The sequence below is a fragment of the Sciurus vulgaris genome, assembly GCF_902686455.1.
Source record: "Sciurus vulgaris genome assembly, chromosome: 9".
NCBI lineage: Eukaryota > Metazoa > Chordata > Mammalia > Rodentia > Sciuridae > Sciurus > Sciurus vulgaris.
The window spans coordinates 142007284-142032732 of NC_136469.1; the positions used below are offsets into that span (position 1 = coordinate 142007284).

Here is a 25449-nt window from a genome sequence, read left to right on the forward strand (position 1 = left end):
ATCTAGGCAGCTGCTGTTATTGTGACTCACACGGCAGCGGGGTCGTGCAGAGCTTGTGGGAGACTAAGACGCTGCTCAGCTGTGGAACCCCCAGAATCAAATTTCAAGGTCGACTGAAAGCAAGTGCAGCTGGGGTGTTTCGTCCTCCCCGTTTGTGCTAAGCAGAGTCCATGAAACGAGGGCTTCCACTGCCCTATCAACAAGCCCGGGACTCGACACAATAAAGGCTTAGCTCTCCCTCACGTCACATACGTCACATTCGTCACACTCGGTTGAGCGCCTTGAGGTTCCAGGTGGTTCTTGGGAGCCTCCATCCACAGCTATTCCCTCCCCTGAGGTTCTCCGAGTGCGCACTGGGACAGCCGTGAGGAAGAGCTGGGGCTGGCCTGGACGTGCAGCAGCCCCCCCCCCCCACTGGCTAACACGTAGTCCTGTGGCCACACTTAAACGGAGGAGGCTGGGCAGCGTGGTCCAGCTGAGTCCTGGAAGGCTGTGACTGGCACGGTGAGTGCTATCCACGTGGGGTCGGACGGTCTGACCTGGCTAGGATGCAGAGGGCCCAAGGAGGTGGATAAGACAGAGGACACGTTCTCGGGGTGTACCTGCTGAATGAAGGGCAGGACACCACTCCAACGAGAGTCCAGAGCCAAGCTCAGACCCACTACAAATTCCCATCAGGGCCCCAGCTGTTTGGTGCCTAGTCAGGAACCCCATCCACAGGCCTGCTCTGGGGGACAGATGTCATGGACGCTCTTGCCTACCAGGCTGCACCATGTGACCTCAGCAACTCTGACAGGCAGGCGGGAGGTAGGAAGTGTTTCTTCTTGTCAGCCGGACGAGTCTTGAGAAGGTCCCCAAACAGGAGGACTTCAACTCAGGCCAGGAGAGTCCTTGACATGATTGCAGACAGTAACTTAAGGGCGGGTCACTGTGAGACACAGACTAACCAACCTAAGAGAAAGCAAGGAACTTTGCAGAGGGAGGCGCTAGAGAGGGACCATCAGCTCACCTGGGCAAGGCATAGTTATTCACAAAATCCGGAGCACAGAGAGTGACCCACGAGGGCATTTTCAGTTCTCCTTCGCTGGCGACTCAGCATATTAATCATCACATCTCAGGGCTGTTTTCTTCTGTTTTTGATGAAAAATCTCCATAAATTCCCTCATGGGAAGGCCGGCGTGAGTGTGTGTGCGTGTGTGGAGAATCACATTGTGTAAGGCCGAGCAGTTACCAGGAGCGCAACAGACGAAGCAATCGGATCCTAAAACATCACGAAAAATCCTCCCGTTGAGCAAAACCACTCTCAGGCCGGTTTTCCTCTCGGTCCGGGTCGGGAGAAGGTACCGAGGGACCCGCGGGTCAGCTCCGCGACGGACTGCACAGTGCTGTCGGCGCTCCAGGTCCGGGGAGCCGACTCGGAACCTGCACGGCGAGCCCGGGCCTCGGGCTCCGCCCCGCGGGCCTCGCCCGATTCGCACTCGCGCCCCGCGAGCTCCGGGCTCCACTCCAGAGGCCGCGGCTAAGCGCCGCCCCGGGTCACCCGCGCCCCAGAGCTCACTCGCAGCGCCCGCCCCTCCACCAGCTGCGTGACCCGGGACCAGTCCGCCCCGTCCCCGAGGCCCGGTCTTCAGCCCCCGGGCCACACGTCGGTCCCCAGGCCCGCGGGGGTGGGGGGCCCCGGGCGGCGCGCGCGGCGGGGCGCTAACCGGCGGGGGCGCGCGCCCCTACCCGCCGGCCCGCGCCGCCTCCGCACCCCGCCCGGCCCGGGGCGGCCGCGCACCCGGAAGTCGCCGGCGCCGCCCCCGCCGGCCGGCCGCCGAGAGCACTGTCCCTGCCGCCCGGGATGGGGCCGCAGCGCTGGCTGCCGCTGCTCGGGCAGCTGCTGCTGCTGCTGCAGCCGCCGGGGTCCCGGGCCGAGGGCCCCATCCGGGTCTTCGTGGTGCCCCACAGCCACATGGACGTGGGCTGGGTCTACACGGTCCAGGTAGGTGGCGGCGCCCTCCACGCGCGCCGCTGCGCTGCAGCCTCCCTCCGCCGGTGCGCCCGGTCCCGGTCCGGGTGCCGGCGCAGGCGGCCCTCCTGGATCCAGGCCCCGCTGGGCTCGGCCTGGCGGAGGCGCCGACGTATCTGGCCACGTCCTGCCTCTGAACCCCAATTTCCCCCTCAGTGGGGTGGGACACTGGATGGCTCCGCATTCCGGCTGGGAGGGGAGTGGGGTCCGGGCGCGGGCGCAGATCGGGGTCGCCGAGCGAGTCTGGAGCGGAAGGGGCGGCTCCCGGGCAGGCCGATGTCAGGTGACAGCTGGAAAGAGGCTGGGGATTGGGGGCCTGGTCGGCGTCCCCCCGCCCCTCCCAGCCCGGGGCCTGGGGTCGGACCGTGGTACCTGCTGGTTCTGCTCAGGACCTTGGGCAAGGGGATTTGCTCTCCAAGCCCCGGTTCTGTCTGTAAAGTGAGAGCGGGCGGCCCACCCTCCCCTCCCCTACACACAGGTGTGCTCTGGAAGTGGCGGGTACCCAGCTCCCTGCACAGCCCCGCAGCTCCCTGCTGGGCCTACACTGGCCTGACCCCCCACCCCCACCCCGGAGTCCTAAGAGGAACCAGCATCCGGGTCTTAAGTGCCCAGCCCCCATTAGGCCTGCGCCTGTACTGCGGAGGCAGGCCGTGGTCAGCTGAAGTTAGGCACTGAAGGCTTGCCTCACTCCAGCCCCACTGCTTCCCTGCGCCTCCTCCAGCACCGCTAGACCCGTCCTACCGCAGGGCCTTTGCCCTGGCTGTGCTCTCTGCCCAGGAAGCTTTCCTCCTGTGAACCTGCAGGCACAGTCCCTTCCTTCCCTCCTTCCTGGTCTGGCCTTCCTGGCGGCCCTCTTTCCTTCTCCCTCAGGATTGGCCCTGTTGCCCTTGTCACCATCTAAGGGTCCATGTTTTGCCTGCTGGCTTGTGGATTGTGTTCCCATTAGAACTTACACCCCTCTGGGCAGGGGCTTTGTCCAGGTGTTCACTGTGTCCCCACCAGGCCCAGCAGAACAGGTGTACGTTTTTTAGAATGAATGAACAGAAAGGGGGCCACACCCCTGGGTCCTCAGGTCTTGGGTGGGCATTGCATGTTGTCACCCCGGCCTCCTGAGCTCCTTTGTGGAGTGAGGAAGGAAATGCCTAAGTTAATGAGCCAAACCCTCAGTGTCAGGGTGGTGGCTGTTCCTGTAATCCCAGCAACTCAGGAGGCTGAGGCAGGAGGATCACAAGTTCAAGGCCAGCCTCAACAACTTAGCAAGGCCCTAAGCAAATTAGCTAGACCTTGTCTCAAAAATAAATAAATAAATGTAAAAGGCCTGAGGATGTGGTTCAGTGGTTCAGTGCCCCTGGGCCACCACGGAGGTGTAGACATTGGCAGCAAATGCCCGCACATTGTCCTAAATAAATAAATAAACTTCGTGATTATAGGTAGAATAACTTACAAAGGGCGTTGTAAGTAAATGGTGACATTTTAAAGAGAGACAGGAAGAGGACCTGATGGCAAATGTTAAATCCCCTCCCTGGTGCATTTGGCACCCTGTGAGGGATGCCACCCACCCACGGGAGACAGTTTGAGGGTGGAGAGACGGGCACCCACCACTCCCAGTTTCCAGAAGAAACTGAGGACCAGAGAGGGTGGGTGTGTTTCCTGAGGCTACTCAGGAATAACCCCACGCCTCCCAACTCCTGCCCAGGGCTCACTGGCTATCTGCCCCCAGCACCACCAGTGTGGGGCCTGGAGACTCAACTGGGAAGCCGTGGCTGCCCTGTCCCTCAGAGTGCCCAACCTGGGGGCATCAGGCAGCAAGTCCCGAGGACAACCCAAAGCACCTCTGCTCAGTTCAGCCTCCACTGCCCTCATCCCCCTTTACTTCAGCCCCGCAGGCCCCTTGTGGCCCCTGAGCCACGACCCCTCTTGCAGCTGGATCTTGGCTGTGCTGCTGCCCGTGGATCCTCGGGCCAGCTGACGTACCCCTCTCTGCCAAGCCGTCTGTCCCCCACTGGGCTGGCACATCCCTCTGCCCACTAGGTGTCCTTGCCCGTCTCCTGGTACCCCCGCCTGACCCCCTGCCCACCCCACAAGAGCCTGTTCCGCACGTGCTGGGGCGCACCCCTCTCCGAGGCCCACCCCTTGTGCTGGGCACGGATGGGCACCCTGGACTTGTGAGCAGCGCACGGGGGATGTCCCTGCTGGGTGTTCCTGCTTCTTGGGGCGAGCCCCGCAGGAGCTCCGCGTGCTGGCGTGACACATGCCCCCCACAGGAGAGCATGCGGGCTTACGCGGCCAACGTCTACACCTCGGTGGTGGCAGAGCTGACCCGCAGGCCGCAGCGCCGCTTCATTGCAGTGGAGCAGGAGTTCTTCCGGCTGTGGTGGGACGGCCTCGCCTCCGAGGAGCAGAAGCGCCAGGTACCGCCCGGGTGGCCGGGATCTCCAGGCGCCCCAGGGGAGGGGGCAGGCTCCCTCGTGGGTGCTGGCCCAGGCCTGGGCTGAGTCTGCGTGCACCACACCCCAGGGGCTGTGCAGATCAGGGCTCCTGGTCAGGGCCACGGCCAAGAAAGGGTGTTTCTTTCTTTCTTTTAGGGGTTTTTGTTTTCGGGGGTTGTTTGTTTTTTTTTTTTTTAATCTGGGCTTTCTGGATGTTCTCTGGCTCTGGCAGGGCGGGGCGTGTTCCCTGAGGCAGTGGCTGGTGCTGCGTGGCCACTCCTGAGCCTGCACCTCTCCCGTACGTGGTCGGCCTGTCTCAGCCCGTCTGGCCCCAGGGCACGGGGCTGGGTGGCCTTCATGAGGTCAGGACGGCAGCAGCCTCTTCACCAAGTGCAGAGAGCCAGGCCACCCTCTCCAGGACACAGACACCCAGATCGGTACTCAGGAGCTCGTTCTGTGTTCATAAGTCTCTTGAACGTGAACTTCAGAGAGGCTGAGCAGTTTGCCGAGAGGCGGATCAGGGAGTCCTCAGGCCTCACTGGAGGGGTGTCTCTTCAGCAGGCGGCCTGCCGTGTCACACGGCACCCAGCGTGTGATGGCCACTTGCCTTGTGCCAGGCCGTGGGGACCTTACCCCGCTTTCATACAGAGATGGCCCGGGTTCAGAGAGGACAGGCAGCAGGTCACTCAGCTTCTGAGTGACGGGTGAGGTTTGGAGCCAGGTGTGTCTGACTTGGGAGCTCACCAGGGACGCTTCACAGGTCTTTATGTGGACACTGCGCTCAGTGGCACATCTAACTCCTTAGAGGAATGTGACCTGCATGTCTTGGTGGAGACTTGGCGGGACACTCCTGGAAGCCCCCTGGAGGCAGGGACTTGGTCTCCCTCGGGGAGCACCCCAGGGCCTGCGCAGTGCAGCAGGCTCCCCTGAGTGAATGACCCACACAACTGTTCCTTAGAGGACCAACCAGCCCAGTCTCGGGCCCACACCTGCCCACATTCCTGGGATCATTCACCTTCCCATCCTCCCGTCCACTTGTTTATCCGAAAATATTGGTCAGCTATTTGTGAGACAAACCCAAATTCAGGGACTGTCTGCAAAATAACTAGTCTGTCATGCTCAGAGTTGTCAATTCCACAAGGAAAAAGGGAAGCCTGCGGAGCTGTTTGAAATTAAAGGGTCCACAAGAGAATGACAGTGTCCTGCAGTACGTTGTCCTGGGTTAGTCTTGCACCAGGAACAGGAACTCAGCGGAACAATGGGGAAAATTTGCATGAAGTCTGTGGATGAGCTAGTTGTGTTGTGTTAATGCTAAATTTCCTGATTTCCAGCGTTATGTTACAATTATCCCTGTTGGTTCTGAAGCCCACTGAAGGGGTCACCCTGGAAGGCATGCTATTCCTGAGCTATTTTGAGTGTTTCCAAAAACACACAGGAAGTACTGGAGCTGGAGCATTAAGGCAGAGAGGTCAAAGCCTGTGAGCATTGGTGAACTGGCCAGAGGATGTACCTTAACTCCTATGAGTCTTGCAAGTTTTTTTTTTTTGCACTGAGCGTTGAACCCCAGTGCCTTCTGCTGGCCAAGCAAGTGCCTTACCACTGAACCCCATCCCCAGCCCTTTCTTTATTTTATTTTGAGACAGAATCTCACTGCGTTGCCCAGGCGGGCTTCAAACATATAGTCCTCCTGCCTCAGCCTCCCAACTAACCCAGCTCTTACAACTTTTTGATAAGTTTGAAATTATTTTAAAACTAAAAGTGCATTTATAGATATAGGTAGAAATCTCAGATAGCAGCCATGGGCCAGGAGCTCTCTGGATGCAGCAGGCTCAGTGTAGACCAGGACAGTGTCCTACTTTTGTGGAAAACCAGGGTGAGGAATGTAATGAGGTGCTGCAGGCACGGCCTTCACAGATACAGCCAAGTTTAGGGCTTGAACCTGACTGTTTCTCTCTGCCCACTGGTGCCAAGGTCCACCAGCTCCTCGACAAAGGACGCCTGGAGTTTGTCCTTGGAGGCCAGGTCATGCATGATGAGGCCGTGACCCACCTTGATGACCAGATCCTACAGCTCACAGGTATGGCCACCCCAGCCTATACCCAGGGACTCCAGTGGGGCTAAGAGTTCTGGGCTGTGTCTACCCCTCAGTGGGAGACCCTGCCTAGTGGAACAGTGACTCATTAGTGCATCTTCATGCCTGTCCAAGCGAGTTGAGTGTCAAGGTTAAGAGCCTGGATTTGGGGGCTGGGGTTGTGGCTCAGTCGTAGAGTGCTTGCCTAGCTTGTGTGAGGCACTGGGTTTGATCCTCAGCACCACATAAAAATAAATGAATACAATAAAGACATTGTGTTCGTTTACAACAGAGAGAGAGAGAGAGAGAGAGCGCCTGGATTTTATAGTCACGTTGCATGGGTGCATCCTAACCCTATTCAGTCCCATCCCTGCGGCCTTAGGCATGGGGTGTAGCCTCATTATAACCCAATTCCTCATTGATAAGTTGAGTGTGATGGTAATGCCCACCTAAGAGGGTCATTATGACGATTCAGTTGGGATTATTCCCAGGAAGGACTTTAAGTGGAAAGTGCGGTCCTCTAGAATGCTCAGCTGACTTCACACCATCACCCCGGTTATCAGCACCATAGGACCATCATCCCCACCATCACCAGCATCACCAGCATCATCCTCATCCTCATCCTCATCCTCATCCTCATCCTCACCACCATAACTACCATCACCACCACCACAACTACCATCACCACCACCACAACTACCATCACCACCACCACAACTACCATCACCAATACCACCATAACTACCATCACCACCACCACAACTACCATCACCACCACCACAACTACCATCACCACCACCACCATAACTACCATCACCAACACCACCACAACTACCATCACCACCACCACCATAACTACCATCACCAACACCACCATAACTACCATCACCACCACCATAACTACCATCACCACCACCACAACTACCATCACCACCACCACAACTACCATCACCACCACCACCATAACTACCATCACCAACACCACCATAACTACCATCACCACCACCATAACTACCATCACCACCACCACAACTACCATCACCACCACCACAACTACCATCACCAATACCACCATAACTACCATCACCAACACCATAACTACCATCACCACCACCACAACTACCATCACCACCACCAGAACTACCATCACCACCACCACTGTAACTACCACTGCCATTACACCATCACCATCCTCATTCTCATCCTCACCATCACCAGCATCATCACCATTATCTTCACCTCAGTCATCACCATAACTACTATCACCACCACCATAACTACCATCACCCCCCCCATGATCACCACCACCACCACCATAATTGCCACCACCACCATCATCACTGTAACTACCACATCACCACCACCGCTGTCACCAGCATCATCCCATTACCTCCACCTCAGTCGTCACCATAACTACCATCACACCCACCTCCACCACTATCACCACCACTGTCATCACCACTATACTTGCTGCTATCACCACCATCACCATCTCATCCTCATCCTCACCCCACTATCGCGTCACCTCCATGACCACCACTGTCCCCGTACTCACGTCCACACCCACAGTTGCGGTGTAAGGCCCCCCAAAAAGGAAACCCCCCAACTCTGTCCCATGGATGGACGGCAACCCCAATCAACCGCAGGAGGCGTCACTTGATGCAAACCGCAAGAGGTGTTTATTCCAGCGCGCTGGGACCCAACTCCAGGAGTCGAGTCCCTAGCAGAAAATCTTGTAGGTTTATAAAGGCAGAAACACACATCGGGAGGGGTCACACATGAAAGGGGGAAAAGGGGGAACAAAGCTGCCAGGAAATTTCAAAGGGGGTCTGGGTATGCTGACAAAATGTTTCACAATGTTTTACAACAGGCTGTAGATTCTGGTCAATAGTTTCTGGTAATCCTACTGTTTGAGCACTATCTGGCTATCAGGCTCAATTTACTCTTTTACTCTCTGTTTGGGGCTGTTTCTTGGAACAGCTTTAAGGGCTTTGTTCCCATTACTGGGAGGGAAACCTTAGGGAGTTGAGATAAAACAGACAGCTTAAAAAAATGTCCATTCTTTCATTTCCCCATTTTCTTTTCTGGTAAGTTCTAATCATGGAACTTCTGTCTCTATATACTCTTCTCCAAAGCTATTTCCTTGGCGGAGGGACTGGTATTGTTGCCTGAGCATTAGTACCTATACAGCACTTACTCTTTCCCTGATGAAGGTGACTAGGTGATTTCAGGCAGGCAAGAGCCCAGGGGGTGGGCCACCAATTAGCAGCCCCTTGTTTGCAGTCCTTGATAAACAGTCCTTGATAAAGGCACGTAAATTTGGTAATCAATGGCCTCCGGAGATCCTTGACATTCCATTCTTCCAGGGGCAGTCTCCAACTTGCAGAGGCAGATGATTTTATGGCCATTTCCTCAATTTGACCTGATCCCCTATTTCTACACTAACTACCTGTTCCCAATTCTGGCTTCATTTTCCCCTCTAATTTCAGGAACTCCATGCTGCTGGGGAAGGAGGTCGATGACCGCTCTAGCTTCTTCGAGCTGGAAGTGGGTGGCGTGGGGCAAGCAGCTTGGAGTTCCTTTTCTAAAAATCGGGTCAATCAAGGGGTCCCAGGAAGAAGCCTGGTTGGGGAAGAGCAGTTTGTAAAGTCATCTGGGGGCGGCTGCTTCTATGATAGAAGAACAAAAAGACATAAGTACTGAAATGAGATTAGCACAAAGTAAATGTTGCAGCATCTGAAACATGCCACTGAGTATCATGAAAATGACAGAAGTTAATCTCTCACCAGGAGGTGAAAGAACTGAGAAATTGTTCCCATAACTAGGCCTAGCAAAGGCTGGAGAGAACAAGGCCTTTATTTGGGGACTTTAACATTGTCATAGATGGCCCCAGAAAATATAGTTAAGCTACTTAATGTCATCTGATTTTGTAAAATATCCCTTTATTGGTATAACCTGTGTTTAGTAGAGATCTCTATACTTCTGTTACTTAGAAATAGATAATCATACTAGCAAACATAGATTAAGTCTACCTGTGTAGCTTAGGAAGGTCTTAAACTGACTAAAAACTTCTGACTCTGGCAGTTTCTCTGATAGTTATCAGGCACATTTGCTGAAGAATCTTTCTTTCATTTGTAGCTTCCAGCCTTTATTCTAGTGGGCTAATACAAGTGTACATCTTAAGTTACATTTAATTATTATTTCCTTTAAATGCCCAAGAATGGCTATATTTTGGTTTTAACTGTTTTGCTGGGTATCTATGATCAAGTTGGTCAAATTGACCTGGTTCCTGTCTTGTTAAAGAGTCAGCTGAGTTCCCACAGGGGTCACTCGTACAGAACTTAAGAGCGGCTCCTTAGCTCCACCAGTGACTTTGATTAGGCAGGGTCTCTTGATGAGGTGACTTCCTTTAGAAACATCAAGGGATGTTTCCCCTTTTCCATGACCCTCCTCTGCAGCAGATGCACTGGATAATTTTTCATCCTCTAGTCTCAACAATCTCCTTGATCAGGAGGTTGTGTGACCCAGAGTTGCAACGCTCCTTAGAGAAGTTCTCTTACTCCCTGGGTTCAGGCTAACGTTGAGGGCAAGACCCAAATATGGACTTTTCTTGACCTCTGTATTTAACTCCAATTTCTAAGTTTGATCTTAATTATCCAGCAAGCCAGTCTCACCAGTCATAAATTAAGAGTAATGGGCTTTAACTTTAATGTTCATAACTTTACAGTTTTTTACCCTTTTATCTAACTGGAGTCTGCATTAGTACTGGAAGTTACCACTATCTATTCTATAGGTGATGGCTTATTATCACAAGTTACCTAGGTTGTTTGTTCTTGGAGCAGCTACTTCTGCAAAACATTAACAGGTAACAGTTTCACAAAATGAAATTAGCAAGAGTAAAAATATATTCAGCTTGTATAATAGCTATCTTGAATTTTGACTGAGAACCACATCATATCCCCTATTTGAGATCACAGTACTTTTACAACAAAAACCAATCTTTTGACTATAACTTTAAATAAGCTGAAGTCTGGCTTATTTTGGAGCTATTCTACACACAGTGAGGTGGGAGGCAGAGCCTTATCTCAGGTAAGGCGTGGCTCTTTACAGATCTTAAGTGTTCTAATTCTGATGTTGATCTTTGCTTCTTTTCCTTAAATACCATTAAGTAGTTTACATATACTGTTTCCTGAGTCTATATAAACTTTATAATTAACACAATTTAACATAGTATCTAAAACATGAATCAAAGAAAGGCTGAGAGAGCTTTTAACTTTCCTTTTGTGTGATTAAGTGGCAAAATGTTTTCATGTTTCTTTCATGTTTCACAATATTAACCTTTAAACAAATCAGACTCTAATGTTTAGAAATACATTTACATTTGAAATTCTTTATCCCAGTGTAAAAAGTAACAAATTTTACACATACCCTATTGATAGCAGGTCCTATAATAGAACATTAAATGATAGAAATAAATCCCCAATAAAATTGCTCTTTATAAGTTTAAGATTACCATTACAGACAAGTTTAATCTGGAGAATAGCAGAGCTTAATAAATTCCTTGCTTTAAAAACTTGTGGTCCTGAAAAATATGAACACATTTAATAACTAGTGACCATTTCACAAATACCTTGACACTTTTATCTTACCAAATTGAGTTTTTAAAGAGAAACGTATACTCTAACAAAGTACAATACTCTATAATAGTTGTTTAACCATAATTGTATACACCCCAATTTTTAAGACTAATTGTTCTAAAGAATAAAACTTAATAGACACAAAGAGTAAATTAGTGTTTCAAATCCTTGTCATTTTACCATGTCATTCTACCATATAGATTAAACTTTGGTTTATATCAGAACGTTAGTATTTCACCTTAGGAAAAACCTTCAATAGTTTTAGCTGTCTCACATACATATAACCAACTTAGTTACACACAAACTTGTTGAAACTTGCCCTTTACTTACACAGACTTTCTTAGCACTTACTTAGACCCTCATGTATTTCATCACACAAGCACTTTCTTACCCAGAAACATTTCCTTTCTCCTTTTACTAAATATATTTCCATACCCAGAACCTTTTATTTTCTCTTTCCTACTCGTTGACCCCTTTTTGTTCACATTCTGAAACAACTCTTATGAAATTTCTGAATTTAGATAAATTACTCTATTTTAATAAGATTAAATATTCTGTTGTTTATAGTACTCTAATTGAAACACAGTTGAAACTTTTGGGACCCTTTGTATATAGAATTGCACTTGTTAGGACATAACTCTTAGTAACCTTGTTTTTAGTTTAGTGATGACACAAAGCAAGTTTAAACCCTTTTATTTACCAACCTATGAAAACACCAATAATGTTTAAGTATGATACCCCATGGAATTTAAGGAGTTAAAAGTACTCGATGTTATTTAACAATTAGCATTTTAACTTTGTAAATTAATCAGATGTCTCTACAAACACATTAGAGTAATCCCATACATGTTAACTCTAATTCACTTATTCTGTAAAAAAAACCAAGATATCAGACAAGTGTCCTGAACAGTATTTGCTGTCTCTTCCCTGTTGAAGAAAAGTCCTAGAAACAATTGATATTAGACATTTTATTAACATCAATATTTTATTAGCTTGACCACCTAGAGACTTGCAAGTTATTTTCAAAGACATTTTACTCTTATTAGTTTACCCAATTTGAACCTTTTTTAAATCACGTGAATTAAAAGTATCTGGATCCATTTTTAAATCTTAATTTTAGGAGCGCTCAGTTTTGATACAGACAAAACATGACATCAGACAGCACAACATACAAATAACACAAAATCAAGCCCTTGTAACTTTATAGGTGAATCTCCATTGCAGTGTAACAGATGTTCAAAAACTCTAGTTGAATAAAAAATAGAACTGATCAAAAAATCATGAGCTCAAAAAAAACATATAATTAAAAATATAGCATTTACTTTGCTGGAGTTTTAAAGACTCTTTTTACCTTTTCTTTCCCTGGGTTTGAGACCGGTCTCCTACTGAGCCTTTAGGCTTCTTTTATTTATATTTCAATGTAAGCCTTGACTGAGATCTGGAAGGATCTAACAGGTTTTAACAGAAACTCTGTGTCTAAGGCATTTTAGCCACCTCATCAGGACAGGTTGGATGTTAAAATTATGAGACCTTATTTTTCATTACTTTTGAGACTGAAGCTACTTTGCTAAGTTACCCTTCAGGGCTGTCGGGAGGGGGAGTCCAGAGAAGGAACCTTTGGGGTCCACTCGATAGTAGCCCGGGCTGAGAACCCCCCAGTTGTTCCAACCCTTCCTCCACCTTGTCCGCCACAAACACACAACAGAACCAGATACAGACGGGCGCCAATCTCTGATCCACCAATTGAACCCCATCAGCGCCCTTACCGACGGAGACTACCAGGCGTCCCTGGCTCTCCTTCCACCCTTAGGGCGTCCCCCAGGGCTGCAACCTGTGGCCCCCCAGGCACGTCTGCCGGCCACTGTTCGGCCACTCTCACGAGTCACCGAACGGCTGCCACCGAAACCGAAAGCGCGCTCACAGAACCAGACCAACTAACAAAACACAAGACAAAGACAGACAACTTCGGGGTACCCCTTCTTACCTCCAAGGTCGACTCCGCGGATGAGGGGGGGGCCATCTTATCCCGGACGAGCCCCCAAATGTAAGGCCCCCCAAAAAGGAAACCCCCCAACTCTGTCCCATGGATGGACGGCAACCCCAATCAACCGCAGGAGGCGTCACTTGATGCAAACCGCAAGAGGTGTTTATTCCAGCGCGCTGGGACCCAACTCCAGGAGTCGAGTCCCTAGCAGAAAATCTTGTAGGTTTATAAAGGCAGAAACCACACATCGGGAGGGGTCACACATGAAAGGGGGAAAAGGGGGAACAAAGCTGCCAGGAAATTTCAAAGGGGGTCTGGGTTTGCTGACAAAATGTTTCACAATGTTTTACAACAGGCTGTAGATTCTGGTCAATAGTTTCTGGTAATCCTACTGTTTGAGCACTATCTGGCTATCAGGCTCAATTTACTCTTTTACTCTCTGTTTGGGGCTGTTTCTTGGAACAGCTTTAAGGGCTTTGTTCCCATTACTGGGAGGGAAACCTTAGGGAGTTGAGATAAAACAGACAGCTTAAAAAAATGTCCATTCTTTCAGCGGTGGCACATCATGCTGCAGGCTGTGAGTCATGCCCACCACGGGCCATGCTCCTCAGGTGTGTTGGAGTGAAGGTGCTGGCCACCCTCACTGCCTCAGGTTCCTTTGGCCCCTTTTTTTGCCCACGTTGACCCTGCTGCAAAGTGGGCCCCAGAAGGGAAGAGCGAGATGAGCAGGTGGCCATCCCCAACCTGAACTGGTCTTCTGGATGGAGCTCCTGGCCCCTGCCAGAGCTGGGGTGGGAGGCCCCTCCACCAGGACCTGTCCTGCTGCCGCTGGGCTCACTGGTCCTGCCTTCCCTCTCCTGTCCTTTGCCCTCATGTCAACACCACTACCTTAGTTTTTGAGGTGACTTTTCTATCAAGGGGGAGCATTTGTTCCCAGCATCACCGTGGTTAGGAAAAGTCGGAGGTGGGCAGCAGCGTCCCCTGGGACAGACGCTTTCGGCCCCCTCCCTAGGCAGCGGCTCCCCAGCAGATTCTCAGCAGGGGCCTGGAAAAGTGGCAGGTGCCAGCAGGAGCCACCCACCCTGAGAGGGCCTGAGGAGGCGGGGCACCGCCAGGCGGAGTGGAGGGAGGAAGGCGTCCAGGCAGGAGCGAAGCGGGCCTGCTGTCCTGGACCTCTCCCGTGCCCAGCCCCAGCAGTGCCCCGCTCTCCTGTGCTGTTGGAGCGTCTGCTCCCTCAGCTCTCCCGCTTCTCCCCCGCAGTACAGGAAGCACCCTGAACAATGCCGAGCATCTGCAGGTCTGTGCAGCCCAGGGCGCAGTGGACGTCCAACCTCCCATCCTCCCTGGGTCTCTGCCCTCCACACGTGGCAGGGCCTCTCCACTTGGTCATTTACTAGTGAGATACCGGTTCAGCTGCTCCAGTGGAGACGAAGTGACGGTGGCCCCAGCCAGCAGAACTCCTTTCTCTCCTGGAGAAGAGCCTGCAGTTGCAGACTGTGCCGGGCAGTCAGTGGCTCGGGATCCAGGCGGCTCTGCCGTCCCCAGGGCACCTGCACAGTCGAAGCTGGCTCACCCTCTGCGATGTCACTCTAGCAAGGCGGAGGAGGGGAATGGGGGGGGGGCAGCTTCCTGGCAGAGGTGACCCAGACCTGCCAGCGCCCCTTCTGCTCATGTTCCCACTGGCCAGAACTTAGTCACGAGGGTCTGTCACTGCAGGGGAGGCTGGTGTGTGAAGCCCGTCGTTTCTGCTCCTGTTCCATTGAACAGAACTTAGTCGCGTGTTCTCTGCTAGCTGCAGGGAAGCTGGGGAGCCGTTGGCCAGGTGTTAAGAAGTGGCTTTCACCGTCTGCAGGGGAGCCTGGCAGTGTAGTCGTTGGGTGGGTGACCGTGTGCCCTGCCTTGACTCAGAGGGTGTGTACACTTCCGTCACTAAAAGGGGAGATACTTCAGGGACGTTCAGCAGTGTCGTTCATCGATCGCCTCTTCCTTGATGTGTCAGGGATGCCTTCTGTTGGAGGGCCAGAAAACCTGAGGTACAGTGACTTGAGTCTTAAGGACGTTAACTGTTTGCTGATGAGCTGGGGACAGCTTGGAGAGTGGTTTGAGAACTGGCCAGGCAGCGCCTCCATGTCTGTGGTTCTCTCGTCCTTACCCTCACGGTCACAATATGGCTACTATGGCTCCAGGCATCATGTTGCCACCCTTCTGCACTCAAAGGAAGAACTTGAAAGACTGTGTGATTGAGGTGGGAAACCTTCCCTGAAGCCCAGCAGGGTTGACCCTCACGTGTTGCTGGCTGTAGCCGAGCCCCTGCTATTAAAAGGCACACGGAGGCGCGTTGAAACTGAGGAGTCGCTTTGTGCAGACATCAGTCCCTGAACCAGGCACCGCCATACTGTGAGTGGCTCAGTGCCGAGGGCCGCGTGGGGAGAACTCTCCTCAGAAGATCCTGGAAGCAAGCCACAGGGGAATGTGGGGCGCCCTGATCAGAGTCCGCTCACCGAGTCTGCCCTGGTTTCTTACGAGATCCCCGGGGCGCTAGCACTGCCGCAGCCAATGGCCTCCCGCGTCCTTATTTAAGGGCCCCCACCGCTGGCTGCCCACAGACAGAAAGCCAGTGTCCGGCTCAGACCCCCATAGGTCCTCGCAGCTGGAGTCCCCAGAGGAGGGACCCATGAGAGAAGGCAGAGTGACTGGTAGCGGGTGCCCTGCCCTCACACTTGGCTCGCTTCTGTGTTTGTTGGAAGTGAGCCCCCAGGTCCCGCCACAGGGCTCCCCTCACCTCCAGGGAGCAGCCGTGTGGACGCCTTTTGGCCCCCACCCCCTTAGACAAGGTCCCTTCAGGCCGCATCGGGGACGTCCCACCGGCACCAGAGCTTCGTCCAAGCTCACGGACAGATCCCGCAGGCACCCGGCTGCCACCGGGCGGCCTGGAGGACAGCGGGCTAGGCCAGTCACAAAGGCAAACACTGAGGGCCCCACTCAGGAGGTGCCCGGAGCCCTCAGGTCCACAGGGACAGAAAGCAGAATGGCGGTCTTCAGGGACAGGAGATGAGGTTTCCTGTCAGCCGTGCAGGACGGACGGCGGTGACGCTGCCAGGCCCTGGGCACTCCCTCCGTGGACCCTGCTTGGCCCTGGGCACTCCCTCCGTGGGCCTTGCTTGGCCTGGCAGCAAGCCTGGTGAGTGGGGCGTGAGGCCCGCCATGCCGGCCGCCAGCGAGGCGATTCTCTCTTTGCAGAAGGACACGGGTTTCTCTACGAAACCTTTGGGATCCGGCCGCAGTTCTCCTGGCACGTCGACCCATTCGGCGCCTCGGCCACCACCCCCACCCTGTTTGCCCTGGCGGGCTTCAACGCCCACCTCATCTCCCGGATCGACTACGACCTGAAGGACGCCATGCAGGAGGCCCAGGTGCGTGGTGCCACATGCCGTCACCCCTGCTTTAGTGCAGCTCCGTGAGCCACTGCCACGGGCCAGACCAACGCGAGGGGCGCGTTGCCACGACGGCCTGCGAGGCGCTCACCGCCTTCTCCAGGGCTGCCTCTTCCTGCTTGCCTAGCCCACCTGGGCACCTCCAGTCCAGAGACCCCTGCCTCCCCTCAGCAGGGCCTGGGGCTGGCCGAGGCCTTAGCGCCCCTGCAGGGACCCAGCGAAGCACACTCAGGAAGCAGAGGAGGAGAGGCGTGCTCAGCTGGCGCGCAGCAGAGGCCTCCTGGGCTGGAGGCAGCGTACCAGTGGACAGGCAGACCTCCCTGGGCAGGGGGCTCGGGGGCACGGGCTCCACTCTCCCTCCCTCCGTTAGCTCACGGCAGCCTGGGAGGTGGCCTGCTGTGTGCTGGGGCTGCGGGAGTGAAGTCCGGGCTGCCGCTTGGACAGCAGACATCTGGCCCAGGTTGCAGGAGCAGCTGCCACAGGCCCCTCCCCTGGCTTGTCGAAGACTGTTTTCTTCCTGTGTCTCTGCTGCACGTCCAAATGTCCCCTTGTATAAGGGCTCCAGTCCTACTCCATTGTGTCCACCTTAACGACCTCATTCTAACACAATTATCTCCATTAAGACCCTGCTTACAATTAAGGTCACACTCTCAGGGACTGGGGGCTGGACTTCAGCATAACTATTCAACCCATGACAGATGGGTAGAATCATTATACCCATTTCACAGATGGGGAAGCCGAGGCCCAAAAGGCCAACGTGTCCTTCCCGGGATCCCCTAGAGAGCGGTGGTAGAGCTGACCACAGGAGGAGATGCAGGCTCCAGGGGGCAGGAGAAGGAACATTTCACAGAAGCCGCCGCACAGGGGTCGTCAGGCCCCTCCTGAGCACCGAGAGCCCGGCCCACGTCAGAGGCTTTCACTGTACACGACCCTGAGTGCTGGTCTGGGGCTTCAGGCCTCATGTGTGGACCCCAGGCCAGCACCTAACAGAACTAGAACTTTACAGCTGCTGCGTAGCCCTGAGTACTTCCTCAGAACCCTTGAGAAGTAGACAGCGTGCTCGCGAGAGGTGACGCGCCTGTGCCTGGGAGTGTCCCCATGCAGTTGGGACGAGCATCCCCGAGGTCTGGGCAGAGAGAAGCCTGAGAGAAGCAGGGAGGGTGAAGGAGCAGCTGCTGGCGGCGGACCCACAGCCACGTGGCTCGGGAGTGGCCTGTGGACCTGACAGAGGCGGCAGAGGGGCGTGGAGGGCGCCGGCTGCCCTGGCCTCACTGCTGCCTGTGGACCTGCAGGGGCTGCAGTTTGTGTGGCGAGGGTCCAAGAGCCTCTCGGCGCAGCAGCAGATCTTCACGCACATCATGGACCAGTTCAGCTACTGCACTCCCTCGCACCTCTCCTTCTCCAGCAGGTAGGCCTCCCACGGCCTCCAGACCCGCCTGTCTGGCCCCCGCAGGTGGCAGCGCCGTCTTGAGCGTTTCCACTTGTGGACCCCAGGTCCCAGCTCGGTGTCAGTGCCCTGCCCAGCCACCCCGGAGCCCAAGGCACAGGGAGATCCGTGAAACTCCTCCCGCCATTGTTCGCCACTGACGCGCCTTCATCTTGGACTTCTGTGTTGATTTTGATTTTTTCTAAGTTTTGCATTGATATATCATTTGTCTTGACGGCCGAGATTTTGGGTCCCCATTAAGAGTGAACAGACGAATGCGTTGTGTCATCATGGTGGGGAGCAGGGGCTGCTGGCTCCTCCTGCGCTGGAGCAGGCCAGGCTGTGGGCGCTGGTGACCAGCCTGGTGCCTGGAGCCCCATTGGGCAAACCTCTCCTCCCGCTCTGCTCTCTGCCCCCCGCAGGTCCGGGTTTTACTGGAATGGTGTGGCTGTCTTTCCAGAGCCACCTCCCGATGGGGTGTATCCCAACATGAGTGAGCCTGTCACCCCAGCCAACATTGACCTCTACGCCAAGGAGCTGGTGGCCAACGTGAAGCAGCGGGCCGCCTGGTTCCGGACACCCTACGTCCTCTGGCCCTGGGTAAGACAGGATCCTGGGCCTGATGTCGTCCTAGACCAGGGCCTGCTGTGTGGAGTCCAGCCTCCATGCCCAGGACCGGCGCCAGCTTGCACCAGGCCCTGTCCTCCTTCCCCGTGGACCTCAGGCCCTCAGCCTTCCAGCTCCTCCTCCACCCTGCATTCACCCCAGCCCGCCTGACAGAACCCTGCAGCTGTGCAGCCCCTGCTCCTGCCCACGCAGCATCGGGGGTCAAGGCCCGGGCCTATCCGTCCTGCTTGACCTCCAGTTCCCTCTGTAAAATGGGAATAATAACAGTACCTGCTGCACAGTCTCCATCCAAGAGGCAGTGCCAGACAGGGCACCATACCGTTGTCACTGGCCTTTATTGAGCACCTACTGTGTGCCAGGCACTGTTCTATGGGCACTTTTGTCTCATCTGTCCAGTTTGCACCACTGAACCTAGAAGGCAGACATTGCTGCCGTCCCGTTTTGCAGTTGAGGGAACTGAGGCTCAGAAAGGTCAAGAACTTGTCCTGAGGCCACACAGCTCTTTAGCAGGGCAGCTGGGGTCAGATTTCGTGTCAGGCTGCCTGTGGCTGCCTTTCCTGAAGGCGCATAAGGCAGCGTGAGCCCTGGCTCTGGTCAGCACTGTTGGTAGCTACCACATTACGGTTGGCCGTGTCGGTGAGTAGCACTACTGTGGGCCTCAGACACCCAGGGGTGCCAGCTGTGGGAGCCTGTAGCCCTGTTGGCTCCAGGGAGGCAGCACAGCCCACCTTCCTGGCGAGGTCTCTGCCCTGAGGGCCGAGCACTGCTCCCGTGTCCCCTGCAGGGATGCGACAAGCAGTTCTTCAACGCCTCAGTGCAGTTCTCCAACATGGACCCGCTGCTGGACCACATCAACAGCCTGTCCCAGGAGCTGGGCGTCTCGGTGCAGTACGCCACGCTGAGCGATTACTTCCGCACCCTGCACGCCCTCAACGTCTCCTGGCCCGTCTACAACCACCATGACTTCCTGCCCTATTCCTCAGGTACTAGCCCTGCGGCCTGGGGTAGCAGTTCAGTGCCAGGGCGGCCACAGGACGTCCACACACCTCAGTGCCCACAGGGGTGCCAGACAGGCCCTGGGCGGGGCACTGAGGCAGGCTGGCCCACCTGCTTCCCCCACACGGCCTGGCTCCCTGGCTCAGCTCCCACCCCGCCCACACCCAGAAGTGTGCCACCTCTGCCCTTGCAGTGCCCCTGCAGGGGGCACACTCCCCACCCGCTCTTCCTGCCTGAGCCCTGCATACACCTCCTCAGGCATCCTTTCCTCCAGACACTAAGTCTGGGTTAGGGGACTCCAAGGGTCCCAACAGCCCCAGGCTTGCTTCTTTTAATTGCTTCATCACTGTCAGGGGGACCTGGCCTCCTCTGCATCATGCATGTGTGCTCAGGCCCAGAACTGGCCGGCCACCGTGCAACCTAAGACGCTCTCCTCCCTGGCTGTGAAGTCCTGAAGCCTCCCTGCAGCAAAACAGGGACACTTCGCTCTCATGCTTGTAACAATTGAATGAGACAAGAGCTGTTAGCCTCCCACCCAGCACACAGGGAGGGCTCAGCAGAGGGAGCCGTGAGTAATCACGCTCACACCAGAGTCGGAGATGAAACTAGATTCTCCGCTTCAGCCCGCGGATACTCTGTGTGAGCTGCAGGCCTCTGCAGCGGAGAAAGCCTGTTGTCACGTTAGCAGCTATTCGGGCGGGCGCCTGCCAGTGTCGGCTCTGAGATCAGAGCCACGAAGCCGGTTCTTCTCCACTACCGCGGCGTGAGGTGCTGCGCCTCTTAGTGGCAGGCCATGTTCCATGCTGCAGCAGACCCAGCAGTTCACCATCAATTTCTTCTTTCCGTGTTCTTGTCTAGACAATTCAATAAATGAAATCCACAGATGAGGATGAGTGAGTGTCAGAGTAGCGTTTATTAGAGCCCAAAGTAAAAAGACAGAGCTCTCTTAGGGCAAGAGGGGACCCAATAGGGGTTGCCGCTCGGGTGTCCTAGTCCAGGGGTTTATATAGCAGTTGGATCAAAGCTGTTGGTCCAGATCTTGCTGATGGGGATTTGGAAAAGTACCAGTGCTATTGGTCAGTCCCATTCGGGTCTGCCCTACGTTCATTTTCTTGCTGCTCTTGAAGAAGGGGGAGGTTGAGGTCAGCAGGTCATGGGTACTCGGGTTCAAGGCTGCAACGCTGTGTGCGGCGGGCTTCTGCATGGGTCCAAGCCTGGCTTGCCTCAGCCCTGGTCCACTGCTCCTCAGGCCCACACCAGCACCGCAGGCTCCAAGCAGCTGCAGCCCCTGCTCACCAGCCACACTCTGGCCCACCCGTCCACTGCTCTAGAACGAGGACTTGGCTTCAGTGCCACCACTAGCCCCTTGTGCCAGGTTAGGAACGTGACCCTGCTTTAGAGGCTGCTTCACGGCCTGCAGGGGTACAGCAGAGCTGCTAGCTAGCATGAGCACCCTGTCCAGACTGGCCCCACACCCCGCACCTCACCCTCACCCCATGTGCACCCTACTCGTGGCTCCCTGCAGGGCTCCTCTGCCTAGCTTGGGACAGTAGAAATTGCTCTCTCCAGTCTACTCCCAGACCCTGCCTCGGGCCTCCACAGGGGGACGGCTTTGACCAAATGCTGCCATCTATAACATTTGTTGCATACGATGTCACAGCCTTCCAAGGGCCTTGTGGTCCTGTGCACAGTTGGAGCAGCCCAGGCAGGCTGGGTAGGAAGGTGGCTGGGCCACATGAGGGAGGACAGCTCAGGGACCAAACGCAGTCCTTCCTCCCAGCAAGCCTTGCCTAGCACTGACTTCCATGCTCAGACTGACTGATTCAAGAGGCTGCTTTGGAAAGGAGACAGGAAAGGAGAGGCATTCCCACAGCTCTCTGGCTGTCCAGCCAGGGAGCTGAGGAAACCTGGGGGCATCCACTGGCTGAGTGGCCACCATGCGGCCTGGGCACCTTGAGCTAGGCCTATCAGGGGCCTCCCAGCCACATGAGAGGCAAGGGCTGGCCCTGGGCAGTGATTCCCAGCACACCTGGGTTTGCATCACAACTCCCAGCATGGGCTGTTGCTCCAGCAAGTGAAGACACCTCTTGAGCTCTGAGGTTGTCATTGGTAAAGTGATGTTTCTGCAGGACTAGGGGAGATACCCACGCAAAAGCTCACTGGTGGCCAGCTCCCTTCTCCCCATTTCTTTCTCTTTCAAAGAAAACACAGATGGACTCTGGCTGCAGGGCACCTGGCTGCTGCCCAGTCATCCATGACCTGGGTTAGGCCTGCCCCTCTGGGCCTCCGTCTCAGGCTGCGTGGTGATGGGGTGGGCTGCATGGCTGTCAGGACCCTCTGGTTTGCACCAAGCTATTGAGGGGTACAGCTACACGTGGGGAGGGTGTGGGCATGTCTACAATTGAGGTGGGCAGAAATGATGTGGGCGGGGTGGTGTGGGTGTGGCTATCATTGTGGGTGGGGATAATGTGGGAGTGGCTACTGGGGAAATGGGTGTGGATATGTTCTGTGGGCGGGGATACCTCAATACGGGGGCGGTTGGAGAGAAGCAGGAGGGTGTGGGGGCGTGGCTAGCAGTGAGGTGGGCGTGGCCACGTCAAAGCCATTTGCCCTGATTAGTGCTTGAGCAGCGAAGTTGCTGATCAGGAATCCTGGCCCCCAGCCCTCAGCCCCAGGCACTCATCAGTTTCCCGTGGAGCTCTGGGGAACCTGTCTATCTGACTCCACAGTCTGTGGCCTTTCCTCAGGGTCATGTGGCCACCCACCAGGGGCTGGCCCAGGTCTGTGGGAAAGAGAAGGGAAGAAGCACAGGGCAAACCAGGGTATCTGCGAGGAGGCAGAGAGCTCAGGGAACCGTGAACCACCTTCTGAGACAGCCTGCCGGGGTGCTTGGCCTTGCCTCCTCTGGGGCCTGGCCGCACCCCTTTGTCTGGAATCCTGACACCAGCCACCTGGATGGCTAGGCTCCCACACCACCCCATCCACCCTCCCTGGGTGCTGGAGGGACCCTGCTGAAGTGCAGGCCTATCCCAGGACTCCCGGTGGCACAGAGTCTCACAAAGCCCTCTGCCAGCACTCAAGGCCCTCCTGGGCTGTGTCCTGCCCAGCTGACCCCTCATCTCACTCTCTTCCTTCCCCGAGGTTTCCCAGGTGTGCTCTTGTCACTGATCTTGGTACTCCAGCACCCTGTCCCCAGCCTGCCCTGACACTCCTGCCCTGCCCCAGCCTCTGTCCAGGACTCCCTGAGCAGCTCTCAGTCTGGCTTGGGGAAGAGCCCGGACTGGGAGCCACAGTCTGGGGTCACCAGCTGCCCCGGTTGCCTAGGCAACCCAGGCACACCTGCCTCCCTGATCCCAGCTTCCTCAGCTTGTCAGAGCAAGGACTTAGTGGGCTTCACAGGACAGGGACTTCACACTCACCATCTGCCCTGGTCTCCCAGATCCATTTGCGACCTGGACGGGCTTCTACACCTCGCGCAGTGTGCTCAAGGGGATGGCCCGGCGCGCCAGTGCCTTGCTGTATGCCGGGGAGTCCATGTTCACACGCTACCTGTGGCCAGTGCCCCATGGGACTCTGGACCCTGTCTGGGCCCTGCAGCAGCTCCAGCAGCTCCGCTGGGCCGTCTCGGAGGTAATGCCATGCTTCTCGGCCACGGAAGTGGGACTGTGACCCTGTCCTAGCAAATCCTCCTTGCCCAGGCTCTCAGGGACCCACTTTACAGATGAGAAAAGCCATAGTCCCCTGTCACTGCGTTGTGCACCATGAAGCTGGACCCAGGCTGGGCACAAGGTCCCCTGGCACCCAGCTGGTGGCTTCATTAAGCTTCGAATCTGCTTTTTTCAAGAGGAATAAAGGACAGAGTAGAATGGCAGTCGTGTCAGCCAGTCCTGCCGCACTGTGAGGTCAGCGAGAACATCTGAGAGGTGGCGGGCTATCGTGACAGTAGGCTTCACCCACTTGGCACTGTGGCTGTCCCTGGCCTTCCCTGTCCACGTGTCCACAGATAGGAAGAGTGAGGCCCAGGGGGCCTTGTAGCATGTCCATGGTCACCCATCCACAAAAGGGCCACACTGGACGTGGCTTCTTTAGTTACCCGAAGGGAACAGCTGGCAGAGCTGGTCACGTGCTGGGAAGAAGACGACTGCCCTTAAAGTCCACCAGAGCAGCAGGCCAGAGCCCCCACTTCCCTTCTGTAGGACACAGCCCTGCCCCTGCCTCGGCGCAGAGGTGCATAAATGTCACGTTGTGTGAAGTGTGCCTGGAACAGACCAGCTACACACAGGGCAGGACAGAGCACAGTCCAGCTGAGTCCTTTCCAGAAGTCTCTCTGCCCAAGATGGAGAACTTGGTCAGGAAATGTGGGCAAGTTCTTCAGTCTCCTGCCTCGGTTTCCTCTTCTGTAAGATGGGAGGGATGCCCACCTTCCCACTGGCACAAGACCCAGCCCCTTACAGGTGCCTGGCAGGGGCAGGCCCTGATCCCCTTCTTCCTCCAATCTGACTCGGGGTGCCACAGGTCCAGCACCACGATGCCATCACCGGAACAGAGTCCCCCAAGGTGAGAGACATGTACGTGGAGCACCTGGCCACGGGGATGCTGGGAGTGCGCAAGCTGATGTCCTCTATTGCCCTGGACAGGCTCCAGCTTACAGTGGTAGCCCGGGCAGCTGACACAGGTAAGCCGGCCCCCACAGGGAGCCGAGGCCGCACTCTGAGGAAAAGCCCAGAAGGGGTGGAGGGGGCCTGAATGACTAAGTTTCACTCTGAGTCCGCAGCCCCTGCGAACCCGACTGGTGGCGTGACCTTGACCTCAGCAGTGGCTGCAGTGCACCAAGCCTTGGTTTCTTCATCCAAGGGATGAGGAAGGGCTGATGCAATTGGAAAAGGGACTAAGCAGATAAGCCTTGAGGAGTATTTTGAGCACTTACTCAGCTCAGTATGTCTCTCGTGTGTATGTAGTTATGACGTCTTGCCAGATCTCTGTAAGACAGGACCTGAGGGTCCTCAGAGCTGGGAAACGGAGATGGGTTATTTACTAGCTCAGGGCCACAGAGGTAGGAAGGAGCAGCATGGGGTCAGAACCTTAACCCATGCTGCCCCACCTTACAGGGAAGACACCAGTGTCCTTGGCCCCATCTTGGTTCCCAGCACCCGCCTGAGCTCAGCTGGGCTGCAGATCACTTCCTGGGGGCTGTGGGACCTGCCTCCTGTTCACAAGGTTTCACGTGTGTACGGTGACCAGTGTACCGATTCACCCAGGACTAGGGGTTTCAAACCAGAAAAGTCCGGGGTAATGGGGACAAGCTGGTCTCCCTACATAGATATGAGGCTTTCTTATCCCCCGCCCCAGACCTCACTGTGGTCACGCTGCACTTCTTGATACTCCCCCAACCTTCCCTCTGCCCCTGTGGTGTCTGGGCCCTGCTCTCCTCCAGCCCTGCCCTTGCCCTTCCCACCTGCAGATCTGGAAGGCTCGGGGGACCAGGACTGGCATGGACAAGGCCCCACACTGGGGGCATCCGTGCTGGGAGAGAGGCACAGACAGGCCTCTGTGAGCTGGGCTTTGACGTCACTGCTAGGTAGCACAGTTGACAGGCTGCCACTCCAGTGCCCCCCAGACACTCACAGGAGAGAAGACAGAAGGCTGCCCCAGCAGAGGGAGGGAGACCACAGAGCGGGTGGAGTGTTCAGGGACCCAGGAACTTCCAGCACAGGAGATGGCAGGATGGAACAGTCGGGAGGCCAGACTGTTCAGTGCAGGGCCCTCAGATGCCAGGCCAGGCTCCAGAGAATTCTGTTTCCTCACAATGACAAGTACTCAAAGCTTTGGTCCAG

At 55.1% G+C, this 25449-nt stretch overlaps 1 protein-coding gene across 1 annotated transcript in view; it reads left to right on the forward strand.

The window, feature by feature from the left end:
• The first annotated feature begins 1552 nt into the window (after window positions 1-1552).
• Window positions 1553-25449, forward strand: part of MAN2B2 (mannosidase alpha class 2B member 2) — a 36434-nt gene continuing 12537 nt past the window's right edge. Inside the window, exons 1-9 of the mRNA XM_079153625.1 lie at window positions 1553-1984; window positions 4276-4422; window positions 6412-6517; window positions 16373-16545; window positions 17859-17974; window positions 18415-18592; window positions 19404-19602; window positions 23055-23245; window positions 24131-24290. Of these exons, the coding sequence (XP_079009751.1) occupies window positions 1844-1984; window positions 4276-4422; window positions 6412-6517; window positions 16373-16545; window positions 17859-17974; window positions 18415-18592; window positions 19404-19602; window positions 23055-23245; window positions 24131-24290 (1411 nt within the window). The 5' untranslated portion in view covers window positions 1553-1843. The remainder of the gene's footprint in view (window positions 1985-4275; window positions 4423-6411; window positions 6518-16372; window positions 16546-17858; window positions 17975-18414; window positions 18593-19403; window positions 19603-23054; window positions 23246-24130; window positions 24291-25449) is intronic.